This window comes from Pantherophis guttatus, chromosome 7 (assembly GCF_059756535.1).
Source record: "Pantherophis guttatus breed Tessera chromosome 7, ASM5975653v1, whole genome shotgun sequence".
NCBI lineage: Eukaryota > Metazoa > Chordata > Lepidosauria > Squamata > Colubridae > Pantherophis > Pantherophis guttatus.
In genome coordinates, this window is record NC_142069.1 from 85409821 (window position 1) to 85434519 (window position 24699).

A 24699-nucleotide genomic window follows, 5' to 3' on the forward strand; every position below is an offset into this window, starting at 1 on the left:
TCCCGGGGTCCCCTTTTGCGACCTTCCAACAAGCAAAGTCAACGGATGAAGCCGGATTCACTAAACAACCGCGTTACTAACTTAACAACTGCAGGGATTCATTTAACAACGGTGACGCGAAAGGTCGTATAACGGGGCAACACTGGCTTAAGGTCTCACTTAGCAAATGGAAATTTTGGGCTCAACTCAGGTGTGAAATGCTTCTGGTTCGGACTGGATCGCCCAATCCGGTAGCGATGGAGGCGGGTGGTTCGGAGAACCGGTAGCAAAAATCCCTGCCTCCCCCCATTGCCCAGCTGACCCGCGCAATCATCAGAGGCTTTTTTTTTAATTATTAAAAGCATTTTTTCTACAACCTCTTTGGCCAAAAAAATGCTTTTAAAAGTAAAGAAAAATGGCTCTGATGATCCCGCGGCTCAGCTGGGATCATCAGAGGCTTTTAAAAGCATTTTTTCTACAACCTCTTTGGCCGAATAGGTTATAGAAAAAAGGTTTTTAACAGGAAAAGAAGCTTCTGCCGATCAGGCAAGTCAGCTGGGATCTTCAGAGGCTTAAAAAAAAAAAAAGAAGCTTCTGCTGATCAGGCAAGTCAGCTGGGATCGTCAGAGGCTTAAAAAAAAAGAATTTTCTGCTGATCAGGCAAGTCAGCTGGGATCGTCAGAGGCTTAAAAAAAAAAAAGAATCTTCTGCTGATCAGGCAAGTCAGCTGGGATCGTCAGAGGCTTAAAAAAAAAAAGAATCTTCTGCCAATCAGGCAAGTCAGCTGGGATCGTCAGAGGCTTTAAAAGCATTTTTTTTACAACCTCTTCAGTCGAAGAGGTTGTAGAAAAAATGGTTTTAAAAGTAAAAAAAAAAAAAAAAGTTGGCCACGCCCACTCAGTCATATTACCCCCCACACACACCAAGCCACGCCCACAGAACCGGTAATAAAATTTTACATTTCACCACTGGCTCAACTGTGATTGTAAGTCAAGGTCTACCTGTGCTGGACCGTACCACTACAGGTGAAGGTATACAATATTTGAGTAGCACCATCCTCACCTTTGCCTGATTTTTTAAAAAAAACTGTGGAAGAATAAAACTAGCATCTTAAATAGAAATGGTAGTCTTAATTCTGTATAGTGCACAGGTTTTTTTTTTTAAAGATTGAGAAGACCACAACCTTCCTGTAACACCCCCTCCCCCCCAAAAGTCTGTAATTCTAGAGCCCAACGAAGATCCGTTTCATGAGTTTACTTGTACAATTTAGCTATGAAATTTGACCGTGGACTGAATAACCAGGAAGAAGGAAATTCCTTTTACCTTTCTTTTCAATGCGCTGGTAAATAATTCACTGTTGGCAAAATAGAGCGGTGCATTTGCCTGGAATATTTTAATCCCAGGGCATTCTTTTACCTAAATGGTGGCAGAATTAAAACAAATAATAAGCGTTCCTTGGTAAGTTTGTATTGCATTGAATTCATCAGAACCTGCAAAAATAGCTATTTCTTTCCCTTCCCCAAAAGTAGGCAATTACAAAAAAAAAATTTTTAATTTTTTTTAATTTGATTTATATGCCGCCCTTCTCCGGAGACTCAGGGTGGCTTACAATGCGCTAATCAATAGCCTTCATCCTTTTGTATATTTATACAAAGTCAGTTTATTGCCCCCACAATCTGGGTCCTCATTTTACCTACCTTTGAAAGGATGGAAGGCTGAGTCAACCTTGAGCCTGGTGAGATTCGAACCTGCAGTAATTGCAGGCAGCTGGTCTTAATAACAGGGTACTTTAGACCACTGTACTACAAAGGCTTTACCGGATGTTAGTCCAAAATCAAAAATTAGTGTTTCTACGGGATTATTTTTCTTCAGCCAAAAGTTGCATGGGAGTATTTCTGTGTCTGGCAGACAGGAAAGTGGGGAAAATGGAATTCCCCCTTGTTTTTAAGGATTAAAAATAGGATTGCATTTGTACAATCCTAAAACGCTGTGATTTTTGCTCTATCCAGTAAAACGTATTTTCCTTTCCACTCTTCCCCTAATTCTGGCAATGCTTCTTCCTAAATTAATTGGCAGTTATAAATGTTGTGCCTTCAGTTTGTTTACCCTCCAAATTTGCTGCAAAATTCTTCCTTTTTTTTTGGCAGAGCGCTGAACTATGTTCTAATCATTGGAATGACTTTCCCAACGGAAGCAGAGCTGTTTAAGTCTTTCTTCGTCCTAATAGAAGACCCATACTTTCCACATCTGTAGTAAACAGAAGTAGCAAGCTGGGGCCCAACAGCTGGGTTTGTGAGACGGAAACAGTTAGAACTACATCTATGTTCCTCAGCCTTCAAATCTCTGTTTTGTGATGGAGTCCAAAGTATGGATCAGTCTTACTGATCTGGAAACCTTCTAAGATGGATTCCAAAATATGGATCAGTCTTACTGATCTGGAAACCTTCTAAGATGGATTCCAAAATGTGCATCAGTCTTACTGATCTGGAAACCTTCTAAGATGGATTCCAAAATATGGATCAGTCTTACTGATCTGGAAACCTTCTAAGACGGATTCCAAAATGTGGATCAGTCTTACTGATCTGGAAACCTTCTAAGACGGATTCCAAAATATGGATCAGTCTTACTGATCTGGAAACCTGAGACAAAATCCTAAGTATGATTAACCTTACCGATCTGGAAAGATTCTGGTTGCTCTTCTTCCTAGCTTTAGTTCAACTCAATCGATCGATTGAGGATTCCTGCAAGTACCTTATCTTTCATGAACCTACTGGTAAGACAAGACCACACGGAAGATTACCCCATGGGATCCCTATTGTTCCACCCCGTTTTTAAAGGAACACATTAATTTTCTGTGTCTTCAAGAGTTCCAAATCTCTTACCTCTTCATACAGTTCCACATCGCAATAAATATCTGAGTTATGAATCTGGCCAAGGATTCTATATTGGGGACTGCAGAGAAAAAAATTACAGAAATACAATTATTTGCGTTGTAACCGTTTCTCTTGGAGAAGTCAGAAGATCACGCGTACTTCCGCATGGCGGAATTCTTAAGAAATATTTTTTAAAAAAACCAAACCAACCAACCAAACCTGTCACTTTACTGATTGTGTCCAAAGTTTATGTCCACTACCGAAAACAGGTTCTACGGCTTTGAACCTGACTCGCTGATCAAGAAACAAAGCAAGCAGCCTCCTGCTTAACAAAATTAAGTGGTTATATAACGAAGCCTTTACCAGAAAAAAAAAAGTAAAGAAAAGGGACGCAGTGGCTCAGTGGCTAAGACGCTGAGCTTGTTGATCGAAAGGTCGGCAGTTCAGCGGTTCAAATCCCTAGTGCCGCGTAACGGGAGTGAGCTCCCGTGACTTATCCCAGCTTCTGCCAACCTACCAGTTCGAAAGCACGTAAAAAATGCAAGTCGAAAAATAGGGACCACCTTTGGTGGGAAGGTAAGAACGTTCCGTGCGCCTTTGGCGTTTAGTCATGCCGGCCACATGATCACGGAGACGTCTTCGGACAGCGCTGGCTCTTCGGCTTTGAAACGGAGATGAGCACCGCCCCCTAGAGTCGGGAACGACTAGCACATATGTGCGAGGGGGAACCTTTATCTTTACCTTTACCAGACAGGGACTAAGTGAAAAATCTACCTTGCAAGACATCCATCCTCTAATCTATTTTGGAGCCAAAAATCTGTTTCTCTCACCCATGCCAACGGCATCTCATTATCCTCCCTGACTTTGATGGTTTTAAAAGTTTATAAATTGATGGGGTCAGCCGAAAGCCAATTTCGGCCCAGAGCATCAATGTCATTCGTGAAATGGGAGGAAAGAATACAGGAAGTCCTCAACTTACAACGGTTTGTTTAGTGACCATTTGAAGTTACGATGGCACCGAACAAAGTGACTTATGACCCTTTTTCACAGTTATGACCTTGCAACGTCCCTGGGTGGGGGGGGGGGTGTCACATGATTTACATTTGGATGCTTTACAACCGACTCACATTTATGACGGTTGCAGTGTCCCGGGGTGTGTGTGTGTGTGTGTGTTTCACATGATCCCCTTTTGTGATCCTCTGACAAGCAAAGCCAACAGATTCAGTTAACGACGGTGTTACTATCTTAACAACTGGAGTGATTCATTTAACTGACGTGGCAAGAGAAGTCACAAAATAGGACCAAACTCGCTTAAGAAATGTGTTGCTTAGCAACCTAAGTTCTGGGCTCAATTGTGATCGTAGGTTGAGGACTACCGGTGTTAGGAATTGAGTTACTCGTGATCAAGGTGGGGCCTGAATTAAATTAAATAAACGACATTAATAAATAAGGGGGGGAAAGCATAAAGAAATGTAAAATTGCCTTTGTTTTATGAGTTTAAAAATGAACTGTACCTCTGGGTCCTGTAGACAATGGTTATCACCGCAAAAGTGATCGACGTGAGTAAGCCGTAGTCCAGGCCCAGAAAAACCGAGGCGAGAAACGCTACAATCCAAATTGCCTGAAAAACATCAAAGAAAACAATCATCCAATCAGCAACACAGGTAGTCCTTAACTTACAACGACAATCGAACCCAAACTTTCAGTTGCTAAGGGAGCCATTTGTTAAGTGAGTTCTGCCCCTTTCTTGTCAACATTGTTAAGCGAATCACTGCCATTCTTAAATTAGTCACACGGTTGTTGAGTGCATATGGATTCCCTTTGTCGGAAGGCCGCAAGAGGGGATCACGTGACACCCCCCCGGGGGACACTGTGACCGTCATAAATATGAATCAGTTGCCAAGCGCCTGAATTTTGATCAAGTGACCACAGGGATGCCACCACCGTTGTAAGTGTGAAAAAATGGTCCCAAGTAATTTTTTTCCAGTGCCATTTATAACTTCGAACGGTCACTAAGTGAACTGTTGTAAGTCAAGGACTACCGGCAGAGGTGACAAGCTGAAGAAAGGAAGCTGAGGGGCAGAGCCGCCAAGAGGATTATTAAGTGCTGGAACAAGACAAATATGGGCCCCCTCACCTACACAAGGACACGCGAAGGGAAGCGGAAATCCAGCGAGGGGGAGGCGGGGCTTCTGCTCTCCTGAATGGCTCCGCCCAGTAGTGGGATTTAAGTAATTTAACAACCGGTTCTCCCGAACTGGCTGAATCCTACCACTGGCTCCGCCCCTCCTTGCAGCCCTACCCCTTATTGCAGCCTCAGCTCCTCCCCCTCCCCCGGGAGGGGAACTGAAGGTCCGCGAAGGCTGGCAGCATTTAACGCCAAATTGAAAAAGCATTTGTCACCCCTTTTTGTTAATCTCATCGCGTTTCCGTTTTTCCTTGAGTTTTTGAGCTCCAGATTTTTGAGATGACATTTCATAACCATTAAACCAAACTGAAATGAAATATAAAATATATTCATACACGAAATGAAACTAAACTTGCAAACTTAAATATATAAGTAATTTGGTTTTGCAAAAAAAAATTTTTTTAAAAAGTTTCCCCTTCATGCACCCCCTCTCTCCTCAGGCCTGCTGAGGGGCACAAAATCACTCACCAGTTCAATTTTGCTGGTTCTCCAAAAATGGACAATATCCCCAAATTGTTTGAACATGCCTTTCAGATTGACCATGACAATGGCTGCCAGCACAGTCTAGGAAAATAATTCGAGAATAGTTATAATTTCTATTCTGAATTCGTTGAAAACTCATTCCAAGCATCAAGCCGTATGGACGTATTTATTTAAAAAAAACCAAACACATAATTTCGGATAAGCAATGCATGCCTTTTTAAAAGAACATTGTAAACCTAATAAAGGTAAGCATTCATGTAAACAGAAATAACTTTTGATCTTCCGGGCGTACATTTCTCAGAAACTAATGAGATGGTTTCATGACAATTAACCAGCAATACTTTTTTGGCTGTCTTTAGCTGGCAGCTTTCCTAGTTTTCACCTCCCCCCCCCCAAGTTAGCCTGAAACTGTGTGTTCCTGCCGTTGTGGCTCCGTTGCCTGAGCCTGGGCTATCGACAGATGCAGACTCTGAGAGTGAGGGAGAGGAATTGGCAAGGCCTCCCTCTCCAGGACCCTCCTCTCTGGCAATGCCTCCGGAGGACACCGAAGGCCAAAAGATAGAGCCAAGCACGTCCCCGCAGCCACAGGTGGACAGCGACGAAGAAGATAAGTGCTGGCTGGACCCTCGGCAGAGGCGCAGGGAGAAGCGTGCACAGCAGAGAGGAAGGCGTGCCAGAGATTAGCTGAGTCATTGGACCACACCCTACAGGGTATAAATGTGGGTGTGGTGGCCGGTTCAGTTTGTGACGAGCAAAAACTGGAAATAATCCATGATCTCTGCGTTACTGGACTTTGCCTGCTTTATCGGACTGCATTTGGATTAATCCTTGTATTGTTGAAACTCTGCCTGTTTTATTGGAATGCTTGCAGTCTAATCTTTGTTTTGTGTGAGTAAAGTCTGAATTGGTAGCTAGCCACTAGGTTGCTGCCAGCTTTATCTTCAAAGAGTTTTGTCGTGTGGCTTATTAACTCTGGGCCGTCTGTGGGGCTGCATGTGTGGTACGGGGACAGAACACCTGCTTGCTAACAAACTAAAAAAAAAAAATTTGTCGATTACAAATGCTTTCAAGGACCGGATGAGACCAGCACCATAAAATATATTCATTGTAATTACGGATACAGGGGAATTCCACTTGAACAAGTTCTTGAAGTCTCTCCTTAAGTCAAATTTGTATGTGAGCTGTGACAGTATTGTGATATAAATAGCACTGTGCATTTGGACTTGAATCACTGTGTATTTAACTCGAATTTTGCTACAATGGGTTCTGTTCTTAAGCATGGGTCGTCCTTAAACTGAGGCATTCTCAACCTGGGGACTTCCTGTATTCAGAAAATAACTTCAGAAAAAGCTAGTGGTGTCTATGGACAACCACCAGAGAAAAGAATACAAGATAAAATATCCAACAATTACCTATAAGGTGGGTGACCAAACGCTGAGAACACAAAGCAGTAAGAAAGCAACAGAGAAAGTAACAACAATAGCACTTAAGACTTATATACCGCTTCACAATGCTTTACCGCCCTCTCTAAGCAGTTTTACAGAGTCAGCTTCTTGCCCCACAACAATCTGGGTCCTCATTTTACCGACCTCAGAAGGATGGGAAGGCTGAATCAACCTGAAGCCGGTCAGGATCGAACTCCTGGCAGTGGGCACAGTCAGCCTGCAATACTGCATTCTAGCCACTGTGCCACCAGGAAGGAGAATGAGAAAGGGAAGAAGAGAGGGAGGGAGGGAGGGAGGGAGGGAGGGAAAGAAGGAAGGAAGGAAGGAAGGAAGGAAGGAAGGAAGGAAGGAAGGAAGGAAGGAAGGAATAGCAATAGCACTTAAACTTATATACCACTTCACAATGCTTTACCACCCTCTCTAAGCAGTTTTACAGAGTCAGCTTCTTGCCCCCAACAATCTGGATCCTTATTTTACCGACCTCAGAAGGATAGAAGGCTAAATCAACCTGAAGCCGGTCAGGATCGAACTCCTGGCAGTGGGCAGAGTCAGCCTCCAATACCATATTCTAACCACTGTGCCATCAGGAAGGAGAATGAGGGAGGGAGGGAGGGAGGAAGCAAGGAAGAGCAATAGCAGTTAAGACTTGAACGGGTCAGAATTGAACTGTTGGCAGTCAGCAGAATTAGCTTGCATTCTAACCACTGAGCCACCATGGTTCTTTATGGATAGATAGATATTATGATCTGTAGAACAGGCCTTTTTATTCTACCGATTTAGACAGCTGGAGAATGCTTACCTGTGGCAAAGGTGAGAAGAGATAACCAATGGCAATAATCACCAAGAAAACCATGATTGAGGACAGGGTTCCTGCAATCTGAACATAAACCAGATAAACATTTTAGTAAGAAAACAAACTAGGATGGTTCAGCTTGACGGACGAATTTCTACTGATAAATCTGATAATACTCAGTATTAATCCCACATATGAGTAGTCCTCAAATTACGACCACAATTGAGCCCAACATTTCGGTTGCTATTCAAGACGGTTGTTGATTTTTGCCTCATTTTACGACCACTCTGGCCACAGCCATTAAGTAAATCACCGCAGTTGTCAAGTGAGCGACACAATTGTTAGTGAATCCTGGCCTTCCCCATCGATTTGGCTTCTCTGAAGATCGCAAAAGGGGATCACATGACCCTGGGACACTGCAACCGTCATAAATATGAATCCATTACCGAGCATGTTAAGTCTGATCATGTGACCATGGGGATGCCACAACGGCCATCGGAGAGTCTGGGAGGGCAAAAAATGGGCCTACTGGAGGTTCCGAAAGTCTTGAAACGGCCTGTTTCTGGCCTCCAGAGGGCCTCTGGATCCTGGTGGAAGTTACTTTTGTCCTCCTGGAGGCTCGAGGAAAGCCTCCGGAGCCTGACGGGCCTCACGTAAGTCCGGAAACGGGCCTATTTCGGGCCTCTGGAGGGGCTCCGGACCCTGGGGTAGCAGTTTTCGCTCTCCCGGAGGCTCAAGGAAAGTCTCTGGAGCCTGGGGAGGGTGAAAAACACTGTGTGTGTGTCCCGTCCCCTGCCGTGTTGCAGGCGGCCAACTAGGCAACACCCACCATGGCCACGCCCACCCAGCAACCAGGCAGAGAACCTGGTACTAAAGGATCTGAAGCCCACCCCTGCAGTCAGCTGAGAATAAACATGAACCTCAGGAGGACTTATTTGGAAGCCCTTCCTAAAAGATTTCAGCAGACGTTACCTGTATCATAGCCACCTTCTGAAGGTGAGGAAGGTCCGACTTGGAGTTAAAGGACATTTCAGCTTAAGAGTCCATTGGAGGAGGAAATATTTGAAGTCAAACCCTTAAGTCTATTATCTGCCCTTTCCCCAAGGGAAAACAAGACAGTCTGGTGAGATTCCTGTAAACTGGCAATCGGCAATAAAGAAACTGATTAGACCGATTAATGGAAGTGTTTTGGCTGCTTGTACCTGGCGTTACTCAACCTAATGAGGATAAGAGGATACTGTTCTGTCCCCCCACCTCACATAGGCAGACACACGAGCAAAAGACGTCTACCAGTAATTTATTTTTACAAGCTGACCTGAATCCTTTAGCAGATAAATGTTCTGGCAGCTACTTTCCGAATGCCTGCCAAGTTTCTTATCACCTCTAGAAACAGGAGTCAGCGTATCTGTAGTCCATTGCTGGGGCAACCAAGAGTTCACAAGGCACAAAAGAGTAGTCGGAAGTCATTCACAAAGTCTAAGCCTTAATTCCGAAAGATATCCCATCCAAAGCTCATGATATGCAGTTTTTGTCCGTCACAGAGCCTGCAGAGCGACCCCACCCACTTTTATCCCCTGTGGGGCATGGCTTAGTGATTCAGCAATCTCTGGCCCTTCCACACCTCTTCCTTTGCTGCGCACGCCTCTCCCTCCGACCCTGCCTGGGATCAATCCAAGATTGATCTTCATCACTCCCTATTAGTGGGCGCTCCGACATGCTTTCCTCCTGGCCTTCAGCTGGAACCTGAGGCGATGCCAGAAAGGAGGGTCCTGGAAAGGGAGGCCTTGTCAGTTCCTCCCCATCACTTTCAGAGTCCGTGAGGACAGGCTCGGGAGCTGGAGTCACAACAGATACCTTTTAATGGGCCAACTCCATGCTCTGCCTTACTCTCCTTAACCATAGGGAAAGATGTCAGATAAAAGTAGGAATTTTTCACACCTGTGTCTTCCCACCAGTGCCTTCCTGAACAAGGCTCCGAGACATCGAGCAGGTGATAGCAAACGTCTGGAAAAAGGATCCGGTGGAATTGCAGATGCCTAACGCGATGAGTTCCTGGGATAACATAAAGAGGAGGAGAAAAGAACACACAACAAATACTGTAAAGGAAAGTCACATAGCGCTATGGATGAAGCTTAATTTACAAATGAAGGGAAGGGAAGGGAAAGGAAGGGAAAAGAAGGGAAGGGAAGAGAAGACCAGGGGTATCAAACTCAAGGTCCGCAGCCACATCCAGCCTGCAGGGTGCTTATATGTAGCTCGCGGGGCCACCCTGGAAATAGCAAAGGACTGGCCTGCGCTGCCTCTACCAGCCAAAATGGAACTCCGGAGGACCGCGGGCAGCCATCCCGAGCTCCGTTTTCATTGGCAGAGGTTTGCAGGAGGCCGTTGCAGCCGGAAACAGAGTTTTAGCTGTCAGAGTGCTCAGGCCACCACAGGTGCCCCCGACACGAGTGACGTTGAACTGGCCACGCCCACCCTGGGAACACCCACATCAGGCCTCCGAGGTCAAGCACAGCTCTGATGCGGCCCTCAATGAAATCAAGTCTGACATCCTGGGAATAGAGAATAGAATAAGAATAGAATAAGAATAAGAATAAGAATAGAATAGAATAGAATAGAATAGAGAATAGAAAATAATAGAATATAGAATAGAATAGAATAGAATAGAATAGAATAGAATAGAATAGAATAGAATAGAATAGAATAGAAAATGTGGAATGGAATAGAAAATATGGAATGGAATGGAATAGAATAGAAAATAGAAAAGAATAGAATATAGAAAAGAATAGAAAAGAAAATAGAAAATAATAGAATATAGAATAGAATAGAAAATATGGAATGGAATGGAATGGAATGGAATGGAATAGAATAGAATAGAATAGAATAGAATAGAATAGAATAGAATAGAATAGAATAGAAAATATGGAATGGAATAGAAAATATGGAATGGAATGAAATGGAATGGAATAGAAAATATGGAACGGAATGGAATGCGATAGAATAGAATAGAATGCAATAGAATGGAATGGAATGGAATAGAATAGAAAATATGGAATGGAGTGGAGTGGAGTGGAATGGAATGGAATGGAATGGAATAGAATAGAAAATATGGAATGGAGTGGAGTGGAGTGGAGTGGAGTGGAGTGGAGTGGAATGGAATGGAATGGAATAGAATAGAATAGAATAGAATAGAATAGAATAGAATAGAATAGAATAGAATAGAACAGAACAGAACAGAACAGAACAGAACAGAACAGAACAGGAGTAGAACAGGGAATGGAATGGAATGGAATGGAATGGAATGGAATGGAATGGAATAGAATAGAATAGAATAGAATAGAATAGAACAGAACAGAACAGAACAGAACAGAACAGAACAGAACAGAACAGAACAGGAGTAGAACAGGGAATGGAATGGAATGGAATGGAAGCCCATTTTATTGACCGCAGAGTTTTATCCAGGTCATGAGGATCAAAGGCTAGGTTACAATTGTGTCACCTGATTTCCATTCACCGTGTAGCCATGCTTCAGAGCGAAGATTTTGGCCATGGAGATGGTCATGGAAAACCCAACAAGAGCGATAGCGATGGCATCGACAAACACAGCCGGGATGAGGCTGACATCAGGAATTTGAGGAGGGATTAACCTGTAAGAAGCAATCAGAAAAAAAAAAAAGTTATAGTAAATTTGGAGGCTCTAAGAATACAGGTAGCCCTTGACTTACCATCGATTTAGTGACCGTTCAGAATCACGAAGGAAGTGAGAAATGTGACTTATGACTGGTTTTCACCTCTATGACCATTGCAGCATCCCCGTAGTCACCTGATCAAAATTCGAATGCTTGGCAACTGGCATGTACTTATGACGGTTGGAAGTCCTGGCGTCATGTGATCCCGTTTTGCAACCTTCTGACAAGCCAAGTCAACGGGGAAGCCAGATTCATTTAACAACCGTGTTCGTAACTTAACCACTGCAGTGATTCGCTTAGCAACGGTGGCAAGGAAGGTCGTAAAATGGAGCAAAACTCACTTAACAACGGTCTTGCTTAGCAATTGGAAATTTGGGACTCCATTGTGGTTGTAAGTCGAGGAGTACCTATAATACACCTCCCTCCCCTCGACCATATATTTTAGGCTTACCCGCTAGGAATGTTCCCGACAATATCGACGTCGTAAGTCTTGGACAGATTCATTCCAGCTGAAACTCCAGTGCCGATGACCACCTTAAAACACACACAAAACAAAATGTTTAAGGGAAGAATTTCAGAAGAATAATTAACTTGCTTAGAATAACTTTTATTGTCACATTAAATGTACACTAATAGGCATACATTAAAATGAAATTTCGTTGCATACAGTTCTCAAAACTCCAACATACACAACATAAACATGATAAAAAAAAATTATGCATATACCCACATATATCCTGTGACGCAGAGAAAGAACAGCAGTCTAGTTCGGATGTATACATGGGTTTTTTGTTTGTTTGTTTCAAGTTTTTTTATTTTATTTTATATATATGCATCAATGCATGAACAGTGGGTGTCGTACATTCTAATACAAATAAAACTACTAATTAATCATAGTTATTACATTCAACCAACTTATATATTTCTAATAATAATACACATTTATATTAAGTTGCAATCTGTCATTTTTCAATTATACCACATTTTCTCGTTATTGCTTTTATTTTATTATATAAAAATATATACACTAATATTCCCCCTTTCTCTTATTTCTATCTCTTATTCTAGCTTTTAATCATGTCACCCTTTATTAAAAAGCATATTCTTTCTATCCTACCTAACTTCTAGTCATCTCACCTACCTAAAAAAGAAGAGAGAAAAAGAAAAGCAAATCAGAACAACAAAAAAAGAGAAATCATCTATCAATCGTCTCTTGCCCGCTTCAATACTTTAATTGCTATGCTTTTTTTTTTTTTGACTTGTCCCCCATATTCCTCTCTTGGATCTTTATCTCTGTCTGCATCTACTTCTTGGCTGTCAAATTTTGGTATTTCTCCCACCTCTTCCACTGCCTAGTTTCCACAATTTCTAGCCAATGTATGTATACATGTTTATGGTGAAAAAATAATAATCTTGCAAGTTTACTGGACGGATGGCATAAGGACCAAAGCTGTTGCTGAATGAAGTAGTTCTGCTATAGATACTTCGAAACCCCCACCCAGAGGGGAGCAACAGAAACAGACCGTGAAGTGGGTGTGTGGGATCTCTAACAAGGCCTTGAGCTCTAAGCACATAGCACTTATAAGCAGCATCCCGAATAACAGGAAGCAAGCTTACTATAATCTATCTATCTATCTATCTATCTATCTATCTATCTATCTATCTATCTATCTATCTATCTATCTACCTACCTACCTACCTACCTACCTACCTACCTACCTACCTACCTACATGGCTGTGTGTGTGTGTTCCAGCATAACTCTGGAACGCCTCGAGCAATTTCAACCAAACTTGGTACACAGATGACTTACTCTCTGGAAAAAAATACTGTGGGGGTAAGACACCCCTAGTACCCCTCGGTGTGTGTGTGTGTGTGTGTGTGTGTGTGTGTGTGTGTGTTGCAGCATAACTCTGGAACGCCTGGGCCGCCGAAATTAAAAAAGAATGAATTATATCTATAGTGTCAAATCACAGTACTTTTGATAGGGATAGTGTGCATTTTGGATTCAAGTTCTGTTAAGATACAGCCTATTGTGCCTTAAAATGGCTTCTACTGTACAGCATGGTGGAGTTGCCATGGTAACCGCTTCACAGTACTCCACAAGGGGGCTACCTCTGGTAAGGGGGATTGGTTCTTAAAAAAAAACAAACACCCTAGGCCCTCAGCTTCAAGCAAAGAGGGCAAGTTGTTGGGGGAGGTGCCTGCTAATGCAAATAATCACCTCAAAGCTGTTCCCCCGTAGAATTTTTCCCAGGCTGTTGGCCAGGGCAACTAGGTCTCAAATTCTCACCACAGTGGTTGAGGCAGACGCATACAATACAGGATTGGGATAAATAAATACCTGGGCAACACCAGGTTATCAGCTAGTTCTATAATAAAAAAAGAGAGAGAAGGAACCCTGTTTTTATCTTTATCTTCTAACCAAGACGAGAAGCAAACTAGAACTAAGGAGAACCTTCCTAACAGTGAGAGCCCAGAAGTTGTGGTTGCTCCATCACTGGAGGCTTTTCAAAAGAAACTGGACAACCATTTATCCAAACTAGTATAGGGTCTCCTGGCTGGAACAGGTGGTCGACTAGATAGAAGCCCTCCGAAGTCCCTACCAACTCTTGTTATTCTATGTTCTGCGTTCTGGGTGAATGGTTCCGCTATGAGTTGAAGACTTACCACAATGATCTCCAGGGGAATTGGAACCACCAACTTCTTCTTAAAACGGTCGTTGATTTCTTTGCCGCTCAGAAGCAGGACGATGCAGATGAGCCCAACCACTAAAGTGGCCGTGTTGGTTTTGGTGATGTTGGAAACCACCGCAATCAAACTCTGGAAGGCAAGAAAGATAAACAATTCGGGATTCTTGTGAGGGCTATCGGATGCTTTGGATGGGGTCCACGGAAGAAACTTATCCGTGGTCTGAGAAAACAATCGCATTATTCTGGGATTGCAACAGGAGCCATCTTCCAAAAGTTCTGATGTTCTGACAACTCCCATATTCCCTGAGGACTGATTGTGTGGTCCAAAGCCAGGAGGAAGCAAAGGGCCAAACAACTAAAGTCTACCATCTTTTCAAGTCCCATTGGCTAGGAGTAGCCTAGTAAGTGAAGCATCCTATTATAGATAGAGCCAGTTTGGTCTGGTGGTTTGAGGCGCCAGTCTTGAAAGGAAAGCAGGAGGTTGGGAGTTCAAGTCCTGCCTTAGCCATGAAAACCAACTGGGCCAGTCATTCTCTCTCAGCCCAACCCTCCTCAGAGAGTGGGGAAAATTGGAGGAAGAAGGTGTCATGGACAAGTTCACCTCGAGTTATATGGAAAAATAATAACAGAATAATAGAGTTAGTAGGGACTTTGGAGGTCTTCTAGTTTAACCCCCTGCTCAACCCGGTGATCCTATATACCATTTCAGACAAATGGTTATCCAATCTCTTCTTAAAAACTTCCAGTGTTGGAGCCTTCACAACTTCTGGAGGCAAGTTGTTCCACTGTTGTTCTGTCAGAAAGTTTCTCCTTAGTTCTAAGTTGTTTCTCTCCTTGATTAGTTTCCACCCGTTGTTTCTTGTCCTGCCCTCAGGTGCTTTGGAGAATAGGTTGACCCCCTCTTCTTTGTGGCAACCCCTGAGATATTGGAAGTCTGTCTAGCCATTTATCACATCATCCCTAGTCCTTCTTTTCATTTAATTAGAGATACTCAATTCTTGCAACTGATAGGATGGATGGATGGATGGATGGATAGATACAGTATATTACACAGTTGCCAGCAGTTTAGACATTAATGGATGTGTATTGTCTTATTTTGAGGGGACAGCACATTTACACTGTTATACAAGCTGTATACTCACTACTTTACATTGTAGCCAAGTGTCATTTCTTCAGTGTTGTCACATGAAAAGATATACTTAAATATTTACAAAATGTATCACTTCTGTGATACATGATACACTTCAGATAGAGACAGATAGATGATAGATAGATGATAGATGATAGAGACAGATAGATATAGATGGTAGATAGACAGAGACAGATCGATAGATAGATAAATGATAGAGACAGATAGATAATGATAGATAGATAGAGACAGATATAGATAGATAGATAGATGATAGAGACAGATGATAGATAGATGACAGATAGAGACAGATAGATAGATGATAGATAGATGATAGAGACAGACAGATAGATAGATGATAGATAGATAGTTTGATAGATAAATAGATAGATAGATAGATGATAGAGGCAACAGACAGACAGACACACAGACAGACAGGATATATAAAATGAGGTGAGATGAGATGAGGTGAGATGAGATGAGGTGAGAAGAGAAAGATAAAAATTAAGATAAGATGATAAGATAGGCAGAGACAAAGAAAAACAGTGATAGATAAATAGGCAGGCAGGCAGGCAGGCAGGCAGGCATACATACATACATATATTCAGACAGATAGATAGGAGAGATAGATAGACAGGATAGATAAGATGAGATGAGGTGAGGTGAGGAAGATAAAAATTAAGATAAGATGATAAGATAGGCAGAGACAGACAGACACAGTGATAGATAAAGGGCCAGGCAGACAGACAGCTATATATATATATATTTAAAATTCTTTTAAAATTTTAAGTTCCAGAGCTCGCAGGATGTCTGCTTCTTTCTTTACTAATATACCTGGAACTCGTATTTTTAGAATAGATAGATAGATAGATAGATAGATAGATAGATAGATAGATAGATAGATAGATAGATGATAGAGGCAGACAGACACACAGACAGACAGGATAGATAAAATGAGGTGAGATGAGATGAGGTGAGGTGAGAAGAGAAAGATAAAAATTAAGATAAGATGATAAGATAGGCAGAGACAAAGAGAAACAGTGATAGATAAATGGGCAGGCAGGCAGGCATACATACATGCATACATACATACATACATACATACATTCAGACAGATAGATAGGAGAGATAGATAGACAGGATAGATAAGATGAGATGAGGTGAGGTGAGGAAGATAAAAATTAAGATAAGATGATAAGATAGGCAGAGACAGACAGACACAGTGATAGATAAAGGGCCAGGCAGACAGACAGCTATATATATATATATTTAAAATTCTTTTAAAATTTTAAGTTCCAGAGCTCGCAGGATGTCTGCTTCTTTCTTTACTAATATACCTGGAACTCGTATTTTTAGGATAGATAGATAGATAGATAGATAGATAGATAGATAGATAGATAGATAGATAGATAGAGATAGATAATCAGACAGACATGGATAGATGTACAGACAGAGGGATATACTTACATAAAGAACAGAGAGGGGGCCACTGAATCGTTTGATATTGATCCCAAGCAGGTACTTCAGCTGAGAAGTGAAGACGTGCACAGCTGCTGCAGTGGTGAATCCGCGTACCAGGGGCTCCGTGAGGTAAATGGCTACAAATCCAAAACGAAGCAGTCCTAAACACAACTGATAGGAAAAGAACCCACGTTCTAGCAACAGCCACTGTCATCACTTTTGATTTTTAAACAAGTTCCTAGGAGTGTGCTTTCCCCACCACCACCACCACAATTTTCCCCCACCCCACAAAAATAAGCAGTCACAGAGTACAAGACGTTCTGTGAAAATATTTGATTAATGAAAATCACAGCCAAGAGTGACCACTGCTGCATAATATATATATATTTGTTCTTCCCTGTGAGTTTCTCCACATGGCCTATTGTGCAATGTAAGCAAATCTGTCCAATTCAAACGGAAAATTAAGTTATTTTTTTTTGACATAAAATGCCAGGTAAATTAAGAGATTTCTGTTGCCATAACAAATGCAAAGTACAATGTCTATACCATTGATGGGGTTTGATTATTTTAATGAGTTTTAACGTACGTTTAATTTGTATTTTAATATGTTTTTATCTGGTTTGATTTTAGTTGTTGTGAGCTGCCCCGAGTCCTATGGAGATAGGGCGGCATACAAATCAAATTAAATAAATCAAATTAAATAAATCAATAGATGGGCCACACTTTTGTCATACTCCACATCTGTGTCTCATACCACCTACCATTTTTGGGGGGTCGTTTAATGACCCCGTAATCACCTTGCGGGGTGGAGTTGGGGCAACTGAACGGAGCTCAGCATTTACTGGCCGGATGCCCTTCCTGTTGCCACAGCAGAGTTTTGTTCAGATATATTCTCAGTGTGCCCAGAGAGAGAAATATCTGCCTCTATGTAGGATCGAACTCACAGCCTCCTGATTGTGAGGCAAGAGCTCCACCTCTAGGCCACCGCACCACTCGTACCATCACAAAAACACTGATGGACTTGACCGAAGAGAATATTTGCAGCTTGTGGTTGAATTGTGGGGGTCCTTGGTGCTCTCCTTGATCATTTTCTTGTAGACATTTCATTACCAAACCAGGTTACAGCATCAGGGAAACGCCTGCGGGAAAACCAATGAGCTCAGAGAGCACCAAGGTACTCCACATTTGATGGAAGATAATATTCAGCCTCATCTTGAATTGCAAAAAAAGATCAGGGAAATCGGATTTTTGACTTAGCGGGAAGCAGTAGCTAAAATCTGCTTCTGAATCCAGCTCTTGCACCCCCTTACCTGTATGATACCTGACAGCAAGGTAACTGCCACGGCTACTTTCACCCGCATGGCATCTCTGGCGTCGGTCCCGTTGGTTGAGTTGGTGTCCGCCATCTCAAACAATTCATCGGGAACTTCTCTCACTGCCACTCCGCCAATCATCAGGCTGATGACAGCAAAGGTTCCTGCGAGAGGGTGAGGTTGGAGAAGTCGGTTTTACCGGTAGTCCTCGACGTACGACCACAACGGAGCCACAAATTTCTGCCGCTAAGTGAGACGTTTCAGCGAGTTTTGCCTCATTTTACAACCTTTCTTCCTATAGTTATTAAGTAAATCCTACAGTCGTTCAAGTAGTAATAGGGTTGTTCCAATCACACTTTCCTCATTGACTTTGCTGGTCAGAAGGTCGTAAAAGGGAATCAAGTGACCCTCCCGGGACACTGCGACCGTCATAAATATGAGCCAGTTGCCAAACGCCTGAATTTTGAATCGCAGGATCATGGGGGATGCTACAACAATCCTAAGTGTGAAAAACTGTCATAAGTCACTTTTTTTTCAGTGCCACTGTAACTTTGAATGGTCACTAAATGAACCGTCATAAGTGGAGGATTACCTGTATTACCAACATCAACACATGTGAAAGAAACTGCTTGATTTTTTTTTTAATATAAAATAATATATTGTTGGAACTTAATATCTGAAAAATTGTCAAAGAGGTCTTACAAATGTATGCTGTAGATAGATAGGTAGTCCTCGACTTACAACAGTTCATTTAGTGACCGCTCGAAGTTACACCCCTGAAAAAAGTAATTTATGACCGCTATTCACACTTAACGACCGTTGCAGCATCCTCACGATCACGTGATTAAAACTCAGCCGCTTGGCAACTGACTGGTATTTATGACAGTCGCAGCATGATCCCCTTTTACGGCCTTCTGACGAGCAAAGTCAACGGGGAAACCAGATTCACTTAACAACCGGGTTACTAACTTAACACCCGCAGTGATTCGCTTAACATCTGTGGCAAGAAAGGTCACAAAACGGGGCAAAATAGCTTCAACTTAAAATTCATTTCATAGCTGTCTCGCTTCACGACAGAAATGTTAGGCTCAACAGTGGTCGTAAGTCGAGGACTACCTGTGCGGATAATTTTGACTTGGGTAACAAAGATAGTCCGCTTTAAAAAGATGGAAAGGATTTCAAACAACTATATTTTCAAGAGCAAAAGTCATATAAGCCAATATTTCTCAACCATGGCGACTTGACAATGTGTGGACTTCAACTCCCAGAATTCCTCAACCAGCGTTGCACATCATCTCCCCCTTACTGGCTGGGGAATTCTGGGAGTTGAAGTCCACACATCTTGAAGTTGCCAAGATTCAGAAACACTGATCTAAACTACAAAAAAAACCCATCAAATAAATCCATTAAAAGAGATTACCTATTGATATATGTCTGGAAGTTCCAAAAAAGGTATACAGAAAGACCGGATAAAATGAAGAATACAGGCCAAACACCGGAGGAACGGCAGCCAGCGACGCATACGCTAATCCTGAGGGAAACATTAGAGAAAAAATAAAAATAAGAGAGATGCACATAAGATTCCCTATCAAATTATTAGAAGACTAGTCAATGAAGAATACTTAAGACCACGGGTGGGCAAATGTGGCCCTTTTACAACCTGTGGACTTCAACTCCCAGAATTCAGCTTGGCTGTCTCAGGAATTCTGGGAGTTGAAGTCCACAGGTTGTAAAAGGGCCACATTTGCCCACCCCTGGTTAAGACGGTTATTAATTGATCAGTGATTTTTTTTTTCACCCCAATTCAATTTTCGGTCAGCAATTTGTTTGAAAGGAAGGTTAGTCAGGAAAGGAAGATTAGATTCCTCCTGATTAAATTATCAGGGCAGGTAGTCCTCGATTTACAACTATTCGTTTAGTGACCGTTTGAACGGTACCGAAGAAAATGACATGAACTGTTTTCCACACTTACGACCGCTGCGGCAGGATCAAAATTCAGACGCTTGGCAGCTGACTCAGATTTATGACGGTTGTAGTCCTGGGGTCATGTGATCACCTTTTGCGATAAGCCAATGAGGAAGCCAGATTCACTTAACAGCCACGTTAACTAATTTAACAACTGCATCGATTCACTTAACAACGGTGGCAAGAAGAGTTGCAAAATGAGGCAAAACTCACTTGCCTTGCTTAGCGGCGGAAATTTTGGGCTCAACTGTGGTCGTATGTCGAGGACTACATGTATGATCTACACCCAGAAACTCTCTTTGGCCTTGGATGTCAATTGTTGAGAATCAACCAGTACTTTTTAAAGAGATGAAGGGCTGAACTTTTTCCCAGAGCTTCCGGGGATTAAAAATATATTTTAAGATGTAAAAGATGCTCTTATAAAACATTCTCTCAATCCCTCCGTTTCTTTTCCAAACTTTGGACAGGAATGATCGACGGATTTTGCTAACTAATCTATAGAACAGTCAAAGATCAGTTGCTGAAATTATGATGTAGAGATAGTCCTCGACATACAACGGTTTGTTTAGTGACCGTTTAAAGTCACAACACGGGAAAAACTGACCTAAGACTGATTTTCACACAACCGTTGTAGCCAACCCCATGATCACGTGATCGAAATTCAGACACTTGGCAACTGACTCATATTTATGATGGTGGCAGTGTCCCGGGGGGGGTCACGAGATCCCCTTTTGCGACCTTCTGATATTCGACGGGGAAGATTCACTTAACAACCGGGTTACTAAATTAACTGCAGCGATTCACTTAATAACCATGGCAAGAAAAGGTGTAAAACGGGGCAAAACTCACTCAGTGACAGAAATTTTGGGGCTCTCTTGTGGTCATAAGTCGAGGACCACCTGAACTGTAGATAATATGTAGATGGTTACTTAAACAAGAGTGGGAAATCTATTAGACTAAGGTTCCTATTTAACCCCAGCCAGAAATTTTGTTTGATAATGAAGAATTGTAACCTGGCAAATTATGAAAGAATATCTGTAGCAAGTCACAGACAAAAAAAAATATCATTTAGGGCCGTGATGGCGAATCTATGGCATGCATGCCACAGGTGGCACACACAGCCCTCTCTGCAGGCACGCCAGCTGTTGCCACAGCCCAGCTCCACTGCGCATGCCTTCCACGATCTCCAGTTTCTCCCCATCTAATCCTAGCTGCCTCCTGCCTTCTCCAATCTCCAAAGTTTCTCCGCCCCCGCGCCCCATTTGGGCCTGGAAAGCCTCCTGCACCAACCTGGAAGCCAAAATGGAGCACAGGGGGAGGATGGGACACATGCGCAGGGGGGGTGCATGCACAGGGGACGCACGCACGTGTGGGGGTGGGACGCATGCCGGCGGGGTGCTCACATTTTGGGGGTTCTGGCACGCATGTGTGCATTCGCGCACGCGCTTTGGGCACTTGGCACCAAAAAGGTTAACCATCACTGATTTAGGGTGTGAAAGGTTTTGTTTTTCAAAGTTAACATTCTACTAACCTTGAGGCAGCTGCATGACTCCCGTACTGATCCCTGAGATGACGTCTCCCATCAAATATTCTCTCACGGGATATTGAGGAAGCCAGGTTAAAATCGGGAAAAAACTATAAAGGACAGATTTGGCTTTCTTGGAAGAACAGCTGAAAACATCCAAAGCAAAAAAAAAAACAAAAAACATGTCATCAGTCAAAAGACACGAAGATGATGTCTTGGGCCAAAAGAAAAATTCATTTATTTAATTATTATTTATTGGTTCGATTTATATGCCGCCCTTCTCCGGAAACTCAAGGCGGCTTACAATGCGTTAAGCAATAGCCTTCAGACTTTTGTATATACCTGCTTAGTAGGGCTTTCGCCCCCCCCCCCAAGCGGTGTTCTTTTTTATACAAAGTCAGCTTATTGCCCCCACAATCCGGGTCCTCATTTTACCTACCTCGGAAGGATGGAGTGAGGATGAGTCAACCTTGAGCCTGGTGTGATTCGAACTTGCAGTAATTGCAGGCAGCTGGTGCTAATTAACAGCACTTTAGTCTGCTGCGCCACCAAGGCTCATTGTAGGAAATACATTTGCCCCTACCACAGATACAGGTAGTCCTTCAATTACGACCACAATCGAACCCAACATTTATGTTGCTAAGTGAGAAACCTGTTCAGGGAGTTTTACGATTTTTCTTGCCACGTTTGTATAAGCGAACCCTTGCAGTTGTTAAATTAGCACGACGGCTGTTAAGTGAATCAATGCATTTGTTAAATTAGTCCCACGGTTGTTAAGTGAATCTGGTTTTCCGCGCTGACTTGGCTTGTTACAAGGTCGCCAAAGGTGAACACGTGACCCCGGGGACGCTGCAACCATCATAAATGTGAGTCAGTTATCAAGCATCCAAATGCAAATCATGTGACTGTGAGGGAATGCTGCAGACGGTCGTAAGTGTGGAAAACGGTCTTAAATCACTTTTTCCAGTGCCGTTGTAACTTTGAACGGTCACTAAGCAGAGTGTTGTAAGTTGAGGATCACCTGTATAATGATTTGAGTAAGCTAATCATGGCATTTATAAAAGAAACCAGGCACATTAATCGAGGTGTAAATCCAATTAAATAACGGCCATAGTTACTCCCACGTTTACTGCTGTCCACCTGTTCGCATATGGAAGCAAAATTCCAATTTTCTGGAATTACAGTGAAAGTATATTAGCACAGCTAGTCCTCGACTTACAACCAATACCAGGCCCAAAATTTCCATTGCTAAACCAAGCGGTTGTTAAATGAGTCCCGAGCCATTTTATGACCTTGCTTTCCACAAGGGGTTAAGCAAATCGCTGTACTGGGGGATCACATGACCCCAGGACACTGCGATCGTCATAAATACATGTCCCTTGCCCAGCATTTTGATCACGCAACCGTCGTAAAGGTGAAAACTGGTCATAACTCTTTTCCCTGCCGTTGTAACTTTGAATGGTCACTAAACGAATCATTGTAAGTCGAGGACTACTTGTATTGGAACACTCACACATGGAAACAAGACACCAATTTTGGCATTTAAATTAAAATAGTATTCATATAAGGTAGATATATGGAAGGGTAAAGAAAAATCCAAGATGGCAGCTGCACTCACATGATCAAAGCTGTTACCTTGAATTTTTCATGTTCATCATTCTCCTTTTAACATCCCATAATCCCTTGTGAGGTGGAGTCTGGGCAACTAAATGGAGCTAGCAGAGTGTTTGAATGGCCGGATGCCCTTCCTATTGCCAGGGCGGAGTTTTGTTCAGCAGATATATTCTCATTGCGCCCAGAGAGAAATATCTGCCTCTACCCAGGATCGAACTCACAGCCTCCTGATTGTGAGGCGAGAGCTCCACCTCTAGGCCACCGCACCACACCCTTTTAATATATTTGTTTGAATTTTTCATGTTCCAACCTGCATTAACATCCTAGCAAATTAATGTAATTATATACTGCTAGCATTATACTGGAAAGTGCAGACGATGAACTCTTCCCTCAGTTTCCCACAGCAACCACCTTTGCTGGATTAGACTACTTCCTGTGAAAGTCAACACAGGCAAATCCTCGATTTACGACCGCAACGGAGCCCAAAATTTCTGTTGCTAAGCCAGACCGTTGTTGAGTTTTTTTAAAGACTTTTCTTGCCACAGTGGCTAAGTGAATCGCTGCCATAGTTAAATTAGCAACGCGAGTTGTTAAGTGAATCCTGCTTCCCTATTGACTTTTGCTTGTCAGGTGGTCACAAAAGGGGAACAGGTCATCCTGATACACTGCAACCGTCATAAATATTGAAGTCAGTTGCCAAGCGTCTGAATTTTGATCAGGTGACATGGGGATGCGACGGTTGTTAAATATGAAAAACGGTCATAACTCACTGTTGTATCTTCAAACGGTTACTAAACAACTTGTCGTAAGTTGAGGACTACCTGAACTGGATCCGAAGGATGGCCAGCTCGTAAATTTAATGAAATCAAGGAGATTTCGTGTCTTACCGGAGAGCATGTGCTATCTTCTGACGAAGAGGCTGAATTGTTTTGTCCTTCGTATTCAGCTGCTCGTGAAGGAACCCTTGGCTATATACTGGTCTCTCCACATGATACATGTGTGATGTCGCGGGCCGCGTTTCATATTCTCCAGCATGTTCCATAGTACATATTCTATAAACGGGAAGACGGGAGAGGCGTTCCTTCAGGCTGCTACCAAAGGACGTTTTTATAAAAAGATTAGCACGAAGTGTTTCTTTCTACTTGAGGAAAACCACAGAGGAAAGCTTCCTGATCCGGACTTCGGCCACGTTTCCCTCGACGAAAAGTACTGAAAGAAAGAAAAAAGAGCAGGAACGAGTAAATTAGCGAATCATCCTTCCTCCGAACACTTTTTGTAAAGTGTACATTTACTTTAGAGAAAATTACAGGTAGGCCTTGACTTACAACGGTTGGTTTAGTGACCGTTGGAAGTTACAATGGCACTGAAGAGAGTGACTTGGGACAGTTTTTTCACGTTTATGATCCTTACGGTCCCGTGATCAAAATTCAGACGGTTGGCCACTGACTCGTATTTATGACGGCTGCACTGTCCCACGATCTTCTTTTGTGACTTTCCGACAAGCAAAATCAATACGGAAGCCAGGTTCAAGTTACAATAGTGTTACTTAAG

General features: G+C 42.6%; 1 protein-coding gene across 2 annotated transcripts in view; it reads right to left on the bottom strand.

Annotated features, from left to right (window-relative positions):
* The window catches only part of SLC26A5 (solute carrier family 26 member 5), a 45259-nt gene that overhangs the window by 10364 nt on the left and 10196 nt on the right, over window positions 1-24699 (bottom strand). The window contains exons 2-15 of one of the 2 annotated variants that reach the window (XM_034433652.2): window positions 24036-24357; window positions 21541-21680; window positions 19465-19575; window positions 18042-18208; window positions 16738-16902; window positions 14119-14271; window positions 11902-11984; window positions 11261-11408; window positions 9700-9813; window positions 7768-7845; window positions 5509-5604; window positions 4367-4473; window positions 2862-2931; window positions 1303-1395 (exon numbers count right to left, since the gene is read on the bottom strand). In XM_034433652.2, the coding sequence (XP_034289543.2) occupies window positions 1303-1395; window positions 2862-2931; window positions 4367-4473; window positions 5509-5604; window positions 7768-7845; window positions 9700-9813; window positions 11261-11408; window positions 11902-11984; window positions 14119-14271; window positions 16738-16902; window positions 18042-18208; window positions 19465-19575; window positions 21541-21680; window positions 24036-24190 (1680 nt within the window). In that variant the 5' untranslated portion in view covers window positions 24191-24357. The remainder of the gene's footprint in view (window positions 1-1302; window positions 1396-2861; window positions 2932-4366; window positions 4474-5508; window positions 5605-7767; window positions 7846-9699; window positions 9814-11260; window positions 11409-11901; window positions 11985-14118; window positions 14272-16737; window positions 16903-18041; window positions 18209-19464; window positions 19576-21540; window positions 21681-24035; window positions 24358-24699) is intronic. The other variant, XM_087873344.1, reaches the window with a different exon arrangement.